General features: G+C 32.8%; 1 protein-coding gene across 1 annotated transcript in view; it reads right to left on the bottom strand.

Annotated features, from left to right (window-relative positions):
• Window positions 1–20127, bottom strand: part of dysf (neuronal PAS domain protein dysfusion) — a 375458-nt gene extending 355331 nt beyond the window's left edge. The window contains exon 1 of the mRNA XM_072546055.1: window positions 19942–20127. Within this exon, the coding sequence (XP_072402156.1) occupies window positions 19942–19952 (11 nt within the window). The 5' untranslated portion in view covers window positions 19953–20127. The remainder of the gene's footprint in view (window positions 1–19941) is intronic.
• Between the last annotated feature and the right edge of the window lie 819 nt (window positions 20128–20946).

The following is a 20946-nucleotide window of genomic DNA, read 5'->3' as shown; positions in this document are numbered from 1 at the left end:
ACATTATACTTTTTCTACGTCAACAGGAATGTAGAAGAATATCTTTCTTGTTCTAAAAGCATTTTTCATATAAAAGAAACAACAAAATCTAAGCGCACAGAAAAATTTTAAGGGAGGTGTGCAGCCCTAAATTCCCCCAAACTTTTGAGTACGTTCAAATCAAAAGAATTTTGTGGCATCATTAGTTTAACACATTATTTTTAAAACGTTTTTGCCTCTTATCACTTTTTCGAAAAACTAGCTTTTTCCTAGTTGGCCATAAAATTACAATTAGTTTCTACGGATACAATAATTACAAACAGTTCCATCCATAATAGTCAACAATTTGAAGCTATCATTTATTGTGTGAATAAGATTTATATTAAAAATTTTTATATTACAATGGCCTACACATTTCAGGAAATGGCAGATATGCATTTAAGTTTGGATAAGTTGGATCAGATTAAATTATGCTTTCAATAAACTATCGGGAATATCGTAGGTGAATGTCAAGGAAACAGTGCTGCAGTCGCAAGGTGTTATGCAGTAAAACACCCCAATCGAAATACACCCGATAGACGATTATTTCTGACCATTGATCGTCGTTTACGGGAAACGGGTACATTCCAACCGCAAGTTACTGGCAATATTATAGTGGTCGTCCAATAATGGATGCAACTGATGAAGACATTTTAGAAATCATTGAAGAAGTCCCTGGAACAAGTACAAGGGTAATAGCTGCTCAACTAAATGTTCCTCACGTAAGGTTTTGGAGGCGTTTAAAGGATCAGCTGCTTAAACCCTATCACTTAATAACGGTTCAAGAGTTATTGGTTGAAGATTATCCTAAAAGGATTGGATTTTGCGATTGGTTGTTAATGGAAAACACTCAAAATGTTAATTTTATTAGAAATATTTTGTTTACCGACGAGGCTACTTTCAGTAGAAATGGAATAACAAACCATCATAACGAGCACATTTGGGCCGACGAAAATTCCCACGCCAAAAAAACGACTCATCACCAAAGGACTTTCAAAGTTAATCTTTGGGCAGGAATTGTGGATAACAATCTAATAGGCCCAGTATTTCTTCCCAACAATTTAAATGGTGATAATTATTTGCAGTTCTTGGCAAACGATTTACAAGAGTATTTGGAAGAAGTGAATATTGCAATAAGGCAAAATATGTGGTTTCTACAAGATGGCGCTCTACCGTATTACAGTAATAAAGTCCTGGAATACCTTGGCAGGCAGTGTCCTGGTCGGTGGATTGAAAGGGGTCTTGACTCACATATTTCTTGGCCACCTAGAAGTCCAGGTCTTAACCCCATGAACTTTTGCTTTTATGGGGGTTTATGAAAGAGAAAGTGTATTCTGTAACAATAGAGGACAAACAACAATTGAGCAATTGAACAAATCTTTGACGATTGGACTATGATGTGTTCTCCAAATGCATTTATATTATCAGGCTCTGTCCAGGTGGGTCTTGACTTCTTTTTGATCATATCGTATCCCTTTTTCTCAAGGCCTATTTGAAAAACAGATATACCTGTTCAAAACTGGTTTAGGACTGTAACATTTCTAAAGCTATGCCTCTTGCCATTGATCATAGAATCTCGTTCCTAGTCTTTGCATTCGGGCTCTGCTACGCCCATTTCCAATATTCTTTCTTGTAGAAGACGCTGTTCATTTGAAATAGTTTTTGTTTTAGTAGAAAACTAAGGAAAGTTTCACCACGCTCGTTCCTTTTGCCCAAACCAAATTTTCGAAGAGTTGTAACTTTGGTATGTTTACTTTTCATAATCTTGTCCCCCAGAATAGTAGTTATAGTTACTGTCAAAACAACACTATGTTTTTGCACATTTCCCTGGGCTATTTGTCTATCATTAATTTTTTTTACAAAGTAGATAATTAATGTAAAAGTAAATAAAATATAGGATTGGTCGATAGTAATTAATAGTGATCCACCATTAAAACTTCCCATTCAAGAAAAACAATCTTATACATTTTGATTATTATAGTCCTAAGAGTATCAGATATTTCAAGGCCCTGAGCATCAATATATTCTTATGTGATGAAGATTAACAAAGTATTTATTAACATTCCGTAATTATAGTATACACTATTTATGTTTTATATCTTGTAATTTATGTTATAATTACGTACTTCATTTCTCGTTTCACAGAATATCTTGGTTTTTATGATTGTATACTAGAACTAGATTCTAGTTTAATCAAATTTGTTATTAGAAAAAATATTCTGTTCTCGTGCTTCCACTTGACAGCAATATTTTAAGTTTTTTGAAAACGATTTTCCGACTGAAAATCAAAAGATCAAAAAAATAAATCTTAATAACTTAAAAAAAAATTGTTTTTTCACAAAAAAATTAAATATTCAGAGAAATTCTTTTTAGTTACCTATTTAAAGAAGGTACAAAGAAGAATTCGTGTAAAAAATAGTAATATATTAGTCTTGCCATAAATATTGATATAAAGTATTTAACTAAAAAAATTTAAACTACTGAGTTTATTTTAAAAATTTTTGCACAATTCATTACTAATATAATTAATAAGCTACAACATGTTTCAATTACTCTTGATTATGGTGAGGTCTTGTACAGATCATGCCCTCTAAAAATAAAATAGCCACAATTAGTAATCGAGTAGAGTAAGATCTGGGCTGGCTGACGGTCAATGTTCACTACTAATAAATTCGAGTATATGATTTCTAATTCAATGTTGAGTTTTTTTCGTTTTATTCGCAGGTGCAGAGTCTTGTTGGGATACCCATGGGCTATTTTGGAACATGTGTGGTTTAGAAGCTTCACTGTGTTTGTTAAAATGTCGCGCTGATAATTTCTCGCCACTGTTTTAATGCCCTTTTCACAAAAGTGTAAAGAGGTGACGCCATCATAGAATACTCCTCACCAAATCATACTAAGGCATGAAAATATCCTTGTTTGATCCTTGGCACCAGTTCGCGGACTTCCTTGGATGACCGTGCATAACTTATATCGTTGTGCTTATTGAAAGTTTTCTTTAGACTAATTTTTTTTATCTGTAAAGCGGATGTCTTTGTAAAGCGCTTCACCGTACAACGACAACACATACAATATCCATATATAGGTATAAGACTAGTCACAAACTAGAAAAACAAGAAAGCGGAAATGAACACATTAAAAAATACAGCAGGCAGACAACTTGAACTGACTTTGAAACGAAGTAAAAAGAGCTTAATGTGAGATACGAGACAATATTAATGGTATGGTTACGCAAGAAGAATGGAAGAAGACAAACTGCATAGAATTATATATATATATATATGAGGAAGAAGTATTTACAAAGTTAAAGTGAAGAAAGCCGCCGAAGAGGTCTAGATTCTTCTAGATTCTCAATCACATCATTTATCATCGCAGTCAGTGAATCGTTACATACCACATGCTAGCTTACGATTTTTTTAAATTTCCAAAGAGATGGCAAATACGAAAAAGACAAGAACGGCAAAAAATCCACGGGCAAAAGTTTCTAATCCGCCATCCTTTGAAATGGTCAGTAATGCCACAAGAAGTCTTAAAGAATGAGGTGGTTCTTCTTTTTGAGCTGTCATGAAATATATTGTGGTTAATTACAAAGTAGATGCGGAAAAAGTTTATTAGAAACTATATCCATACTTAATGGTTTGTCGAATGATAATGAAGCTTGTTTAAATCGCTAAAGTACATATTTTATTTTTATAAAACTCACTGTCTAATTTAGCGAGTATATTACAATTTTATAACGTTTTCCGTCGGATACCATCAATTGATTCATAGTAACGGAGTTAATAACTATGATTTCTCTGAAACCAAAACGTTGTTTACAATTTATTTATTCTAGAAATAGATACATAAATATCCACAAACTATTTACTAAGTATAATTTAAAGAATGTATTATAAGACAATTGAATCGAATATTTTACGACAGATAAAAACAAAACAACAAATACCTACACTGTTTACAGTGAATAGTGACAGTGAATATGATTGTAATGACATTCTTGACGATATAATAGTTAGAGTGCATGTCGCGTCGGCAAAAAAGTTTATTTGGGTATCGCTTCATTAGGCCGAATCTGACACAAGCCTTCACTCTGTGACTTTTTTTGGTTCTGGCGTTTCCTCTAATTTTCTCGAAAATTTTCACACAGGAAATCCGTCAGACTGGAAAATTGGAAAAGAAGTTACGTCAAAAAATATAGGCCTTTAATTAAATACCTTACAAATTATAAGAAAAACATGAAAATGCAATTGTGTGATCATTCAACGCATCTGACGACTCGAAGATGTCGGAAAAACTACTGTCACGAAATTCGTAGATTACCAGCTAATTTGGTCAGGATACTTTCATTAACAGCAGCAAAAACAACTTTTCGGAAGAATCAGAAGAAAAACTCCCCAAATCCAAAAAAAAATCGCAGATTGAAATCGTGTCAGACTTGACCTGATGAAGCGGTACCCAAAGTTTGAAGAAAGTATCTATCATAATTTTTTTTGCTGACGGGCGCTCTAACTAATATCATTCTTAGTAAATCGGAAATGTATTTGCTTATGATGTATATCTATATAAATTTATTTAGGTTGCTAGTCCCTAATTAAGAAAGAGTGTGATAATCAAGAATGTGATACTCCGAAAAAACCAAAAGAATTTTCACAATCATTTATATTACAATGCTTTTCATAGCCGTAATACGCCTTTCCTTTCCTAATTATCATTCACTAAGATTTCTTTCAGACATCGCTTTGGCGATGCTGTTGTTCATCCTTGTTGTTTCACGTTCCAATATGTTTTATAGATTTTGCTTTCTCCCATTCGTCTGACGTGTTTTTACCATTCAACTTGCTGTTTTTCGATATATTCTGTTATATTTCTTGGTGCCCCCATTTGCCTCCTCATATCGTCATTTCTTATGAGTTCCAACCAAGATCTTCTTCCGGCTCTCCTCCAAAAGTCCGTTTCGATATTTAATAGTTTGGCGTTATATTTTTTGGTAATTGCCGTACTTTTGCCCCATATGTTAACACTGGTTTTAATATTGTATTGTAGATTCGTCTCTTTGATTTTCTCATATATTTTTTTTGTCATAAAACCGAATTCAGAGCCCCATATCACTTCTCTTCTTTTTACTATCCGGTCTTTTATTATTTCTTCATTTCGCCCTGTGCTAGTTAGCTTAATTCATAATTACCTATATGTATTCCTTGCAACTTTTAATTTTTTCCTGGTCCAGATCCAGTTTTTCCAGAATCGTATCGCCTATCGGCAGTCTCATTCTCTTACATTTCTGTTTTCACTGTCTCAGGTCCTTATCAATGTATTCTTCTTCTTCAGCCTTAAGTAATCCAACTTTGGACATAGGCCTCCCCCAAATCAATCCAGTGTCTTCTATTTTGCACCACTTTTATTATTGTATTTCGTGATTCCATCTCTTATCCTTCAGTCGGGCATTGTGTCCTGCGAAGCTCCATTTTAATTTGGCAGCATGTTATTCTGGGTCTTTTGCTTTGGTTTTGCTTCTAATCCATTTGTTTGTTTTTTTGTCTATAAGTCTCACCCCGAGCATTGATCTTTCCATCGCTCTTTGTGCTTTTACTATTTTATCCATATTAGACTTGGTGAGTGTCCACGTCTGTGAACCATACGTGAGTATAGGGAGGATACACTGATCGTAAATTCTGGTTTTCAAATATTGTTCTATTTTAGGGTTTTTCAAGATCCAACTCAGTTTTCCAAATCCTGCCCACGCTAACCTTATTCTTCTGGTAATTTCGGCAGTTTGATTTTCTTTGTTAACTTTCATTTTCTGTCCCAGGTAGATGTATTCGCTTACTAGTTCTAAATTTATGTGGTTCAACGTTAATTCTCTAATGTTCGGTGTATTTGTCATTATTTTTGTTTTTTCCAAGTTCATCTTAAGACCTACTTTTCCGAAGCTTGAAATAGTTGCGTCATCATGGTCTGTAGTTCTTCGAAACTTGTAGCGAATATTAGAATGTCATAAGCGTATCTTAAAAGACTCAGATTTCTTCCATTAACATTTATTCCTTTATCTGCCCAGTTAATGTCTTTGAACACGTCTTCCAGTCCAAGTGTGAATAGCTTTGGTGAGATAACATCTCCCTGGCGAACTCCTCTGTTGATTGGTATAGCTTTGGTTTTCTCATCTATTTGTATTTTCATTGTAGCTTTCTTGTATATATTATGTATGAGCATTCTGTATCGGGAGTCTATCCTGCAGTTGTTCACTGCAGGATATCAATGTATACCTTGAATAATACTGGAGATATACGGCATCCCTGTCTGAATCCTTTAGCGCCTAGGAAGCCTTCCGATAATTTAACTTTAGAGGTAGAGTTTCTATACAATTGTTTCAGAGCATCAATCAGGGTAGTATTTATATTAATTTTCTCGGAGATTTCCCATACCTTATTAATTGGTACTCTGTCTTATTCTTCCGTTAAATCCACCATTAATAAATGTAATTCTTATGCTCTTAAAAGCATTTTTTCTATTACTTGGGTTATGCTGAACATGTTGCTATTGTGGGTCTACTGGCTCTGAACCCATCTTGCTGCTGCTACATAACTGTATAATACCGTACTAAGAACAGAGCATTTTACTCTAGTTTGGAAATTAGCCCAAATAATATTAATTACAAAACTCGGGAAATACTTGAACAAATTCACCGAGTTTACCAACAAATACGCCAATCACTGGAAAATATTGCTTTGTAATCTTCTTAGATATCTTCCAGGCATTTGACAAAGTCTGGCATAATAGCCTTTTATACAAAATCAAAAAATATTTTCCCCACAACTACTTCCAAAGCCTCAGGTCCTATCTACAAGACTGTCATTTCCTTGTAACACATCACGACGAGTATACCAGACTTTACCCAATTATGGCTGGAGTCCCCCAAGTGCTCCAAGTGTTGTTAGACCAGTGTTGAACCTGATATTAACAGCGGACTTACCTACATCACCATAAGTCACATCTTATGCAGATAACAGTAAGCGCAGATAAGTAACTTATGCAGATAAAACTCTAGCAGTAATCTCTACTCGTGAAGACTCAGTCGTAGCATCACACAGAGCAGAGTACAGACTAACCGAAATGCAATACAATCTTGTCTAAAAATGTGGCGTTTACAAGCCAACGAGACAAAATTTGCGCAGGTAACACTTACAAACCGCAAGGGAAACTGTCCTCCAGTAGCATTAAAGATCATCTTCTGTCACAGAAAGATGACATAAAATATGAATTTGGATTGCAGGCTCACATGAAGAAAATATATTTACCGAGTGAAAATAGCTGGGCTTTATACTCAGCAAACATTATTGGTTAATAGGTCGGAAAACAAAATTTTAACATATAAAGTTATTAATTACTATTTAAATGGGAATAAGCCACAATTAAAGGTTAAAATACGTTTATTGACGTTTCAATTTCCACTTCGGAAATCGTTCTTAAAATACAAACATTTAATTGTGGCTTATTCACATTTAAATAGTAATTAATTTAAAATGCCACAAGAAAATAGCTTCAGAACAATATAAAGTTATTTTAAAACTCATTTAGAGCTATGAAATTAAGCTATGGGGAACAGCAGCTAGATCCTGTATTGACATTCTTGAAAGATTCCAATCCGTCTTCCGACCACCCCAATAATCTAGCCGAAAATTTAATCTTGTCTTTACCTTGTTCCTGTTTCTTCTATCTTCTCCTAATTTTCGACACTTCCCCAGGAGTATCATCTTGTACAACTGCCTTTTCTTTATTTTTTGAAATGGTTAAACCACTTCCTTGTTTGTTATTTTGGTGACCATTACTGTTACTACTTCCGTAACTCAACAGTTTTCTGTCAAATTCATCATTTAATACAAAAGTAACTGGCAAAGTCCTTTTTCATCTCTTTTTGACATAATTTTCGTGAAATCACTAAATGCGCTTATTTTGTAAGTGGTTTTCTGTTGCTACAAACTTAAAGGCAAATTATGTGAAATCAGTACATACACCTTATTAAAAATCGATCTATACGTGTACCTGATGGCTAAGAAACTACAACAGTTATATTCAATAATAGCTCAAGATTGTAACTAGTCCTCGTTTTTTAAAGGCAATTTCTGTGCGATTACCAACTAATAGTTCACCATAGGCGTAGCTGAGCTTCGCTACCAGAAGGACAACAATGTAAAAGTAGCGGTAAATTAGAATAACAATAAAGCAATTTTATTTAGGCTTCGTAGATTTATGTAGAAATTATGTTTTATGTAAATCTAATTATTTAAAAACATCTTTTTCTTATTTTTTATGTTCTACTCCTATTAGGCTATTGATTATGTTCTTTAGAGGTAACATTTAGATAGGAAATTTAATTTTGAACAACTTTTGTGTATATATACATGGACGAAAACTACATAGAATTCACCCAAATGCACCCTAGTGCATTGGAACAAATTTACCCCTTTCTCAAAAACGCACTGCTTTAAATGGTAGCTCTCCGCGGTTTTTTCATATATGTGGGTCCATTAACCATATAAAATAATAAAACCCCTTTAACGTTGTAATTTATTTATTAGTCCTATTTTATTTTTTTGAACATATTCACTTGTTTCACTTATCATAACTCCGATATATTTATAATATTCACTGTTTCGCTAGGGGTTTTATTTATTGAAATATTTCTATGACAAGTTGGACATATATTTGGATTATATATTTAGTTTTCTTGGAGGAATAAGAAGTCATTACGAAAGAGACCTAGGCGAAGCCCAGTTTGAATTTAGGAATACGCCAGATACTCATGGTACATAACAAAACTATTTATGTGGCTTTCATCGATTACGAAAAGCATTTCGATAGGGTAAAGCATGAAACATTTTTGAACATATCTAGAATCAAAGGCATTGATGATAGAGACCTACGTATTACAGTAAACTTGTATTGGAAGCAGAAAGTAATACGTACGAGTAGATGGGAGATTACCCGACGAATGTTACATTCCAGGAGGTGTCAAACAAGGATGCATTATATCCCCGCTATTACTGTCAGACAGACTTTGCAAGATAAAGACTTTGGAGTAAAAATCAATAGTGAACTGAACATTAATAAATTATACAAATTTTATTTATTAATATTTGTATTTTGAGAACGATTTTCGAAGTGTAAATTGAAACAACAATAAAGTTATTTTAAACTTCAAATGTGGCTTATTCCCATTAAAATAGTAATTACCATACACTTATTAAAGTCAATCAGTTAAAAGATATACACAAAAAAAAATGCTGAAACTAAAACAGAAATATTTCAATCACAACTAGAATAATTATAATATTGAGTAAAATATTTTAATAATTTCAGACAATTTGTGAAAAAATTATTCAATTTACGATCAATAAAAGCACTCTTTCCATAAACTATACAGTGAATTATTAATACTGAATTATTAATGAATAATGGAATAGTCTTAAGGTAATTAGTTAGGTAAAACAAAATGAGCAATGGGTATTTTTGCCGTAAAATCATTTAGCAATCCGCAAGTCTACATTTTTCCACGTGCAGTTTCTATTATTAATTGCTTCGATAACATCATAAAAATAGGAAAACAAAAATTTGAAATATTTTTATGAGACAGACATTTATTTTAAGGTGTTATTCTAAAATGTGTAATAAATTTTAGCTTGTTTTGTATTAGCTAAATGTTAGTTTGTTTTGTCTCAAATACTCAATTGTCTTTAATTTAAAATATTTTAATACGGTTTCTTATCTAGAAGTCGATTTCGTTTTAATAATGTCTTTTTAAAAAAATTGCGGAGACGAGCAAATAAACCGCTCACGAAGATTATAGAACCATTCGTCTTTTTCTAGTGCTAGGTTCCCGTAAAATATGTCTTCATGAAAACTTACAAAAGCTTTATTTTGCCGCTATTGTTACGTGGTCAATATGTTGTAGTAGTTTTGTCTTGGTTAGTGGGTAGGAACTTCTTGGATTACCTTGGACAGTCCTATCAGGGAAAATGAATCAGTCCCTGCCCTCCACAGATTCCAAGTGGTCCCTGACCCGGGGAAATAGTACCTGTTTAGGGTCCCTTGTCCAGGGTTACGGATGAAGACCACAACGGCAATCACGGCGGAGAAGGATACCTTCGGTACGACGATAATGGCGGAAGAGGTGGTCTTTTGTCCTTAGTGTGGGAAACTGTCTCTAAAAGGCGGATGAACAAAGGATGTCAACGGCATAAGAATACGGAAGGCAATGGGAAACCACCGTATTAAAGGTTCCCAAGGATATCCCAAGAAAGACAAGGATGGAAAAGACATTGCAAGCAACGGCCCCTGTCCGTGGCAGGCCTTAAGTGGCCAAGGGGTGCTAAGAATCTCCGCGAAGAAAAACAATGCTAGGAACCACCAGAAAGTGGGAAAACCCCAAAACTAAAACTGGGTACTTGGAACGTTAAAAGTCTTTACACCGCCGGTAAACTAGACAACATAATACAAGAAATTGAACGATGCGACCTAGACATCATAGGACTTAGCGAAATCAGATGGCCTAACAGTGGTAAATGTACTAAAGAAAAAGCGACACTCTATTACTCAGGAAATAACCTACCCATCATTATAACGGAGTTGTATTTCTAGTTAACACAGCCTCAAACAAATCAGTAAGGAGCTTCATGGCATACTCCGATAGGGCAGCACTACTGCAAGTCCAAGCCGATCCTGTTGACCTTAACATTATACAAATCTATGCACCAAGCTTGGAGAAGCCTAAAAATGAAGTAAAACAATTGTACAGAGTGATTAAGGAGTTAATAAAACTGATCAAGAAGAACCAGACACTTATAATCATTTGAGATTTCAATGCGAAGGTAAGGCGAGGTACTTTGGTCCAAAACCAGTCCTGGGATGCAGTTTAATCCAGGTTTAATTCTCGTTACAATATACGTGTGAAAACGGTTTGAAGTTGTTCGTATTAGTGGTATAGAGCAGTAAAAACTAATAAAAAAAAGAAAAAAGTGGAACTGACTGTTAAAAAAAAAACCTTTTTACCAAGGATAATTAATGACACACAAATATCAATTACTTCAACAGAGGAGCCTAGAAGCCAAGGGGTACAAATGCAATTTTCACCAAAATGGAGTTAAGTGCACTAAGTAGTTGCTATGGAGTCAAATATTATTGTGGCAAAGGGATACAAGCGTATCACTGTACAGTGCTGTAATCTAGCGGATGGTATAAGTACTACCTCAAATATCAGCTGTTTTCCTGAGAAGCCAAGAGGTACAAGCGCCACTTGTACCCCTTGGCCTCCAACTGACTGTCATCAAAGTTGTTTGTTGTTGAATGTTGTACACGCTTGTCGACACTGTTGCTGTCGTATCTTTTAATTCAAACTTTACCCTTATTATTCTATGATAGTTGGCAACTTTAAAAGTAAAATAACCAAAGTTTTGCTACCTTAATCGAAATGGACATCGAAAGTGTTGTAGATGAAGAAGAACAGGAGTCTCAGCATAACCTCTTTAGTGGTAAGTGAAAATTCTGTAAAGCCCATAGTTTGTGTTCATAAAGGCTATGAATCAGATTATTATCAGATAAAACTAGCGCATGTCTTATTTTTTCAGCGGACTCAGATGCAGATTCTACATACCAGAATAACATTCCTGGCTAAAAAACTTCACGAATTATTCAAAATCTCCAATAATAATGTGCTTAGAACAGCAGTCATGGTGAGTGTCAACGAGTGCGCTTATAAAAGGAACCAGAGGTTTTATCGGACATCGTAGCATTTGCTTGAACTCTATTAATAAAATATCTATAATTATTTGCTTTTATATAGTAGTTTTTATTTTTGTTAATACTGGCTTATAAAAGCTATCAAAAAAGAATTAGAATCTGAAAATAATGTAAACAAAATTGCGCGCGATGATAAAATGATTTTGCCGCAAAGATTCCCATTATTTATTTCATTTACAATAAGTACATAACCTTAATACTGTTCCATAATTCATTAATGATTCAAAATTAATAATTCATTGTTCGATCCATAAAAAATGTTCTTTTATTGGCCATAAATTTAATATTTCCACAAATTGTTTGATATTAAAAAACATTTTCTTTATTTATAATTATTGTAGTGATGTTTAAGGATTTCTGTTTTATTGACGATTAAAAGTTATTATTTTTAGATACTACTTGCTAAAGGATAAATGAAAAAAATTCTTTTGACTTCCAGAAATTCTTTTCAAAATACAAATTTTCATTGTACAGACTATTTTATGTAATTGGCAAGGAGCTCAAAGTTAAATTATCAATTCTGATGGAATAAAAAAGACAAAATAGAGGCAGTATTGTAGAAAATTTAATTATCGATAAACAACAACGCGGATATAGATGAAAATAGAATTTATTTCATCTTCAGTGCAATGAAAAAGACCGACAAATTTGTAAACTCAAGAGAAAATTTAAGAAGAAAATATATAAACAAAAATCAAAATTAAAATATATAGGAAGAAAGAAAATTACTGATACTTAAACAAAAATAAGCAAAAAACAATGGATATAAGGCTTTTATAAACTTTTTTAAACTTATGGTTAACGGAGAAAGGACCCGTGAAGAGTAGAAACAATAATGGCAACGATAAGAAAATCCCAAAGGAATCACGAGTATACCCAGTGGATCTAACAGCTGTATATCTAGTTTGAAATACCACAACCAAAAAAGGATAGAGTGCAACAATACTGAACTTACTAATCAAATAAAAGAGAAGTTTTCTTACAAAATAGAACTCTTTAAACAACTTAATAATGAACGTAACAACTTAACACTCATTTTAAAGTTCTCTACGCCATACTGTCTTATGCAATTGCTACGCAATTTGCTTTATTTAGTAAAATGAGAGCTGCTCCCTTGATTCTTCACTTTGGACTATCTGAGTCATCCAAAATTATTGATGCTCTTTCCATTGAACGTCATATGAGATACATCAAGCTCTTGATAAGATAATCTTGTAAGATAATATTCATAAAACTTGGCGATCTTGAAGTTTCATCCAAGGAAAATAGTCACATTCCAAAGCCATTTCATGTCCAAATACGAATGACCCCAATTCAATAACAAACATGCTACACATACCTAATAGAACGCATGAATAAGCAAGAAGAATTGAATAAAAAAAATCCTAGAAAGACTAAATAACGTCAAACTAATAGAAGTGTTAAGAATATTACATTGGAACGCAAATGGCCTCCTGCAACGTCAGCAGGAAGATAGTGTACCTTCGACAACCAAAAAATCGATATTATGTTTAATATCAGAGACACACTTCACAAAACTCACATACATCAAACTGAGAGGTTATCAAATTAAACAAGCTCTTCATTAGCAAGACAGCTAGTAGAGGAGCAGCAGTAATAGTAAAAAATAATCTAATTTCATTCATGCCTAAATACGAATGACACCAATTCAATAACAAACATGCTACACATACCTAATAGAACGCATGAATAAGCAAGAAGAATTGAATAAAAAAATCCTGGAAAGACTAAATAACATAAAACTAATAGAAGTGTTAAGAATATTACATTGGAACGCAAATGGCCTCCTGCAACGTCAGCAGGAAGATAGTTTACCTTCGACAACCAAAAAATCGATATATATATATATATATATATATATATATATATATATATATATATATATATATATATAAACATACATATATGTTTAATATCATCAGACACATTTTACAAAACTAACATACATCAAACTGAGAGGATATCAAATTAATCAAGCTCTTCATCCTAGAAAGACAGCTAGTAGAGGAGCAGCAATAATAGTAAAAAATAATCTAATTCACTTCGAAAGTGACTAAGCCTAACCAGGTAGCTAGTATAAGTGTCAAAACAAAAAGTATAATGTAAAAATTTCGTCTAAAAAAGGAAAATTATGTCCATTTGCTCAATACGCTTGAAGAAAAATGTCTCATTTGTGCAGACTTTAATGTTAAGACTTGATTAATTTTTTCACTTCAAGCAAAGCTGCAACAAATTTTATGAAAACAGAGGAAGCTGATGATCCCAGTTCTGATCACTCCCTAATACCACTAATAATCACTGAGCATATTATAGTAATTGGAAATAACCCTACCCTAATTAATAACAGAACGGACTGGGCTAGCTTTAAACAGGAGTTATGTGACAGAATTGACCTAAATGTACCAATCAAAACTAATGACCAACTGAATGAGGAAGCAGAGAAACTAACCATAAATCATAGCATGCAATTCGTCTTTCAAAAGACAACCACATGTAATGATGACAGTAAAATTCTCCTGTCTGTTAATGATTCCATAGTAAACCATGAGGAAAAACCAGGAAAAAAACCTCATAATACTTCCCGACATGGTAAGTATTTGGTCTTACATATAGTTTACTCTTAATAAACACCAACCTCTGATTTTATATATATATATATATATATATATATATATATATATATATATATATATATATATATATATATATATGATATTTAAAAACATAAATGATGTATCCTTTCCTTTTCCTTATCTATAATTCTTTTATGTATGGTATTGTGATTTTCCTCGTATTATTCCTTGTGGGCGCTGTTGTACCCCATTCTGTTGTTCTATTCCATTAGGTCGATTTTTAAAAATTCCTTTTTTATAAACTTATAAACGATAAAGGATAATCATTTCTTAATAAAACAGATGTTAACAAATGTTTCTCCTCTAAGAACGAATTTTCGTAAAAACAAGTACTTTTGGCTCTATCGTATAATGGTTTAATGATTCCCTTTTTAATGTTGATGTTGTGATTTGATTTGTAATTTAAATATCAGTTGGTGTGTGTTGGTTTTCTATAAACCTGAGATTCAGATTCAGAATCGTTCTTTGGTTCTTTGAAATTAAAACATTCAGGAAAGGTAGTGTGTTATTCAAATCCGATATCGGATGGTAAAATGTTATATCCACTCTATTCTTCTTTATGGTGTCGAAGCCTGGACTGTTAATGTTGACTTAATGAGAAATCTGGAAGCTTTTGAGATGTGACTTTTAGGAGAATTATGAAGATACCATGGCCCGATCATATTACGAACGAAATGGTGTTGCACAGAATGGGAAGAGACAGAGAACTTTTGACCGCCATTAAAAGGCGAAAGGCAGCATATTTGGGGTACATACTTAGAAATGATAAGTACAAATGATTGCAGATGATTATGAAGGGTAAAATCGAAGGAAAAAGGGGTCCTGGTGGACGATAAATATCCTGGCTGAAAAACATTCGCGACTGGACCGGGTTAAACACACAGACGCTCTTAAGAAAAGCAGAAGATAGAGACGAATTTGCAATGGTTATAGCCAACCTTCATTAGTGGAGACGGCACTAGAAGAAGCAGAAGTGTGTTCTTATATTCCTTTTTTGTGGTAAATGTAATTCCTCTTTTTATCGTTTATATCTTTCAGAAATGTGTCCAACAACTCAGATCCATGAGGCCATATTAACTCAGATCCTCCACCGTACTGTAGGTTTTAAATTTTGTTTAGAAATAATATTTTTGTATCAAAATTTTACATACATATATTAGCTAATAATGAAGATAAGCTAGAGCCCATTGCTATACCAAAATTTTGTTTATAGAATTCATTATTTTGTTGAAAATATGTATTATCAGTACATATTGTCAATAACTCCATTATAGCTGATTTATTTAGTCTTGTTCTAGTTGCCAATGTATCATCACTATCTAATTTTGTTTTGATTATATTCAAAGTCTTATCTAATGACACATTTGTAAATAAACTGTTACACCAATAAACACCCAGCAGTTAAAAAGAGTAATAGATATAATCAAAAATGAATCGATAAACTAATATCTAAACAATCTGACAGATGACCAAACCACTGACTAATCTTGTGAAAAAGAATAAATGGACTAACTCAACTGATTCCGCCGATTACAAAAGAAGATAGAGCATGAACGGAACAGAACAGACGGAACAGAATAATCATCAAGCAGAAAGCGATGATAACAAAAGTAGTGAACACGATATGAACAGTACTGATCAAGCAATAATAAAACCTAAAGAAGAAGCCCCCATAGTATCTAAAGAAGTAACCAAAACAATCAAAAACAATATCAATTTCAAAAGACTGCGGGATTTGACCAACACTAAAACAATAACCTAGGAAGGTCATGTTAAAACTCAAAAACTTTATAAATGCAGTATTTAGGTTACAATATGTGCCAATAATGTGGAAACAGCTTACCTAATCATGATTCCCAAACCAGGGAAACCAGTAAATAAACTATAACCGTGCAGACCAATATCTTTGCTACCAAGTATCTCCAAATTATGTGAGAAGATATTTATAATAAGAATACAACCTATAATTCGACTACAAAGAAATTATTCCTTCCCAATAATTTGGATTCCGTAATAAACACTCAACAATAGATGACATACATCGCATAACAAATATTATAGAGAGATCTCTGATTAGAACTAGACATAGCGAAAGCAATCAATAAAGTGTGGTACTATATGGCTATGAAACGTATCCGTAGACCCCAGATGACATTGCTGGGATGGCGCTGGAGTGGGATCCTAAGACCGACGGAAAGTAGGTAGACCTAAAAAACTTAAAAATGGACTGTACTGGACGAAGGGAAAGATTGGTAAATCTATGCTCGAAATCAAAGTACTAGCCAGAAATAAAGTTTGCTTGAGACAATTCGTGGAAGCTCTATGTCCCTCTTAGGGTGCGTTCATTACGGAGACCATGGCATGGTATCCTCGCCTAGAGCATAGCACTGACAGTGAACGCTAGCTTTTAAAATCATGCATTTATTTTACGTGGCGATGATAATAATATAATACCATCCTATGGTCCGATCGACGGTCGGCGCCTCGTTATGAACGCACACTTAGGAATATAGGGTCTAATATACGCATATAAATATATATCTGAGGTCTAATATAGGAAGAAGAAAAATAGTGAACAGGAAAAGCAAGGTAAAATATTAATATAATATGAAGAGATAGGTACCTGATACCTATAAACGGTGCAAAATAGTATAAATTCTATATTATGTATGTACAAGACTAGATAAAAAGATCGTTAAAACTATATGTAATAGGGATTATAAGAAAACCACAAAATGCATAGGAAATATTCATCACTTAGTTTAAAACGAAATCAGAAAAAAAAGGCACTACCTTAACTTTTGAAAACAAATTGAAACAAATTGCTCACAATTGAAACAGAACGCTCTTTTGAAAAGAGAGCATTCATATATGTGTATAAACTATATAAAATAAAATAGAAATTGTTATCTTCATTTAAAAAGTAACGGTCGGAAAAGTGCTATAATTTTGTCCTAATTTTTCTCACAAGCGAACTTTGCTGCTAAATGCTAAATTTTAAATGAACTTTTGAGTGAACTTCTAGATGTTGGGAGTTTCTTTCATAAGTAATCTAGAATCTAAGATCCAAGACAAAAGTCGACAGTAATAACAAACAAAATGTGGAATAATTATATCTACCAAACGATGATTCCCTTAAAATATAAGCGATTTAGTATTTTCACATACTATCGATCAAATTTGATCAATAAAGTCGCTTAACTTAACTCTTAAAGATGCGACAGTTACTCACTACCTGTAATCTTGATTTGTCCCTACGATACCGCATGATAAAGTGTTATGTATATAGTGTACTATTACACGGCGTGGAAGCTTGGACGTTAACAGTCAGCTCGTTACGAAAGTTAGAAATGAAGAAGTTTTAAGGCGTATGAATAGAGAACGTGAACTCACAGAAATTGTCAAGAAGCGTAAAACGTCTTATATTGGACACATATTTAGACACGACAGGTATAACTTCCTTCAACTTATTATAGAAGGTAAAATAGACGACAAATTACCTGGCTGCGCAACATCAAAGATTGGACAGGATTAGACTTTCAAAGTTTAATAAGGAAAGCCCAAAATAGGGAAGACTTTGCAGAGGTCATTGCCAACCTTCGCTAAGAAGACGGTACCTAAAGAAGAAGAAGAAGTCCCTTGAAGAAATTAATAGAAAACAAAATCAATGAATTTGTTTTCAAATGATGTTTTTCTTACATGTAAGTGATTCATTATCTGCAGTTGACATCAATAAAATCTGACAAACACAGTGTTTTAAGAAATTAATAATTTAACCAACAACTTTTTAAGTTTGGAGACGATTATGTTCTTGTGAAAACGTTCTGCGGTTGCTGAAATTTTAATAAACACTGAAAAACGTTGGTAATTTTTTCTTCTGATTGTCTTTAGTATTAAATTCAATGACTGTTAGAAAGAGAAGTTGTATCTGAGCCAATTATAGGATTCAGGTCCAAAAATATAGAATCAAATAAAAATGTATAACAAAAATATACTGTAAGCATATTTCTGCTTAAAAATGCTTTCAAACTAGTACATATGAAGACGATATCATTAAAATTAAATGATCTATGTTTAAAAGAAACGTAGAACTGAGATGGTGTTCCCATGAGGAAATTAGAAGTTTTTGGAGTAGACTTTTCATTGAAATACGTCAAAAATATTTTTGAAAAATACCTAGATCTTAAATATTGCTCTCATAAACAATTTGGGGTTCTGGAATTGAGACCATAATCAAAAATACTATAAAAAACTTGGCAAACATTATACCTATCAAACCAAGTTTCTCTTAGAATGTTAGTAATTTCTTATTCTCATAAGGTATCAATAAAATTGAATAAATAAAGTATTATAAAAAATTATTAATTGAATCGACATCTTTGGAAGTTTATAAATGAGTATGTTCGTTTTCCGGTGGCTGAAGTTTATTAAATACTGCAAAAAGTATAGGAACGGCAATTTTTTATCTTTTTAATATTATTGTTGTAATGACTGCTGGAAAAATAAGCTTGCAGGTTCAAAAATATTGTTATTATTGAAATAAATAAATTTATAGCAAGAATCTACTGGAATCACGTATCCGCTTTAAAATGTTATCAACTAAATATAGAAGATTTTATTATTAGAAATAATCCAGGTGTATTGTGAAACAGACGTCAACATAATAATAGCGTTGTTTTGAGCAAATTGGGAATAGATTTTTCGTTTTAATGTGCTGAAAAACGTAGAAAATGTCTAGAGCTAAGATTTTGCTTTCATATGCAATTTAAGGGCTGAATTCTGCGGCTGTAGTCGAAAATACTAACAGAAAACTAGTAATCATTACAGCTAACAAACGATGTTTTTCTTAGAATGTACGTGATTGCTCATCTACAGATGGCATCAATAACATTGGATAAGTGTCTTCATAATTTAATGAACAACTTTAAGAGTTTGGACATGATTATAGATGTCAAAAGTTTAGCTAAAAGAAACAACTCTCATAGTTATGTGAGGTTTTTTGTTTTATGTAGATCTAGAAATGTTATTTCCATGAGCAAATTGCGGATTTTTAAATTAGTTTTTTCGTTGAAATGAGCAAAATATAATTTTAGGAAACGCTTAGTCTTAACAGCTCTAACAGACTTAAAATCTCCAACTAACATCTAAGATTCTAACGGATATTATTATATTTTATGCTTAAGAGACTTAAAAACCTTCGGTATGTATACTCACACTTTTGTTACACAAAAAATTTGCTAAAAGGAACCTATAATCAGACTCCAGAAGAAAAGCATGGATATTTTTACAAAAAATAGAAAATAGGAAAACTGTACGTTGAGTATAAATAGAAAAGCTGTATTTAGCGGAAATGTGCGAAACTATTGCTATCAAAATAATCGTAATGTTTCACACAAGTCGCAAAAAGTCCTGACCCTATATAAAGAAGAAAAACGATCAAATACTGTTTGAAATAAAAATAAAAAATCTAATTTACCGTGTGAACATCTTGTAGGAATCAAAAATTAACGTCACTGAAATAAAGGAACATCAAATCACACACATTGTCAAAAAAAGTTTAATATAGAACAGTGCCAGTTACGCGCGAAATATACGCTTCACACGTGAGATTTCAAACACTAGAAACTGTTGCGTAGCTAAAGTACCGATTCCTCGAGAGCTGCACGGCAACTAACACTAGCGTACCCTTCCTCTTGGTTCGTGGAGGACCCCTTCTATCCTCTATGATACAATATAGGTACTCTCTTACTCTCTGTGCGATATTATTAAATAAAGAAGGACTGAAGTGCATTAAATTGGAACATTTTTTCGGTATAACTACGCCCACATTGAGGCGTATTCTTATAACAATAAAACGGTAAATACTGTAAAGGTAGTACCCAGCTTTAAATTATTGTTGCTTAGATATTGACATTTCACTGAAAATTCTTTATTAGTCATTCCACGCTGATTATTGTCATCAAACAAACATTATGATCAAAAAGTTTTGTTAAATCTTATTAAGCAATGATGAAAAAATTATCTCCTAATGTTAAAATGGTGCTAAGATAAACAAATCTCATGCGAATCTAAGACCTTACGTCACAAGTGCTCCAAATGCTGTAAATTTGATTGTATTTTTTATTTCTTCTTTCTTTATATAAGCAATCCTTACTTATTTTTTAACATCTTCATAGCTGGACAGTGATATCTCTAGGTACTTTATTTCCATTACTCGTTCAATGCGAAGTTCATCGACTTCCAGTTTACATCTTATTAGCTCTTTACTGATTACTATAGCTCTAGCTTTCTGAGTTGAAATCCATCTATTCTTCTGTCCATTTATTTTGACTTCCATATTTATATATTTATTTATTTAATATACAGGACATCCCGATGAAATGTTACAATTTACAATATACAAAATAGTGGTTAAGTACACATTATTTTAAGATAGCAAAATTAAATACTCACTAAATAATGTAGACTAAATATATATATA

Source organism: Diabrotica undecimpunctata, chromosome 10 (genome assembly GCF_040954645.1).
Source record: "Diabrotica undecimpunctata isolate CICGRU chromosome 10, icDiaUnde3, whole genome shotgun sequence".
In the NCBI taxonomy this organism is placed as follows: domain Eukaryota; kingdom Metazoa; phylum Arthropoda; class Insecta; order Coleoptera; family Chrysomelidae; genus Diabrotica; species Diabrotica undecimpunctata.
The sequence above is the reverse complement of the archived record's forward strand: the minus strand, read 5'-3'. Positions and strand labels throughout refer to the sequence as shown.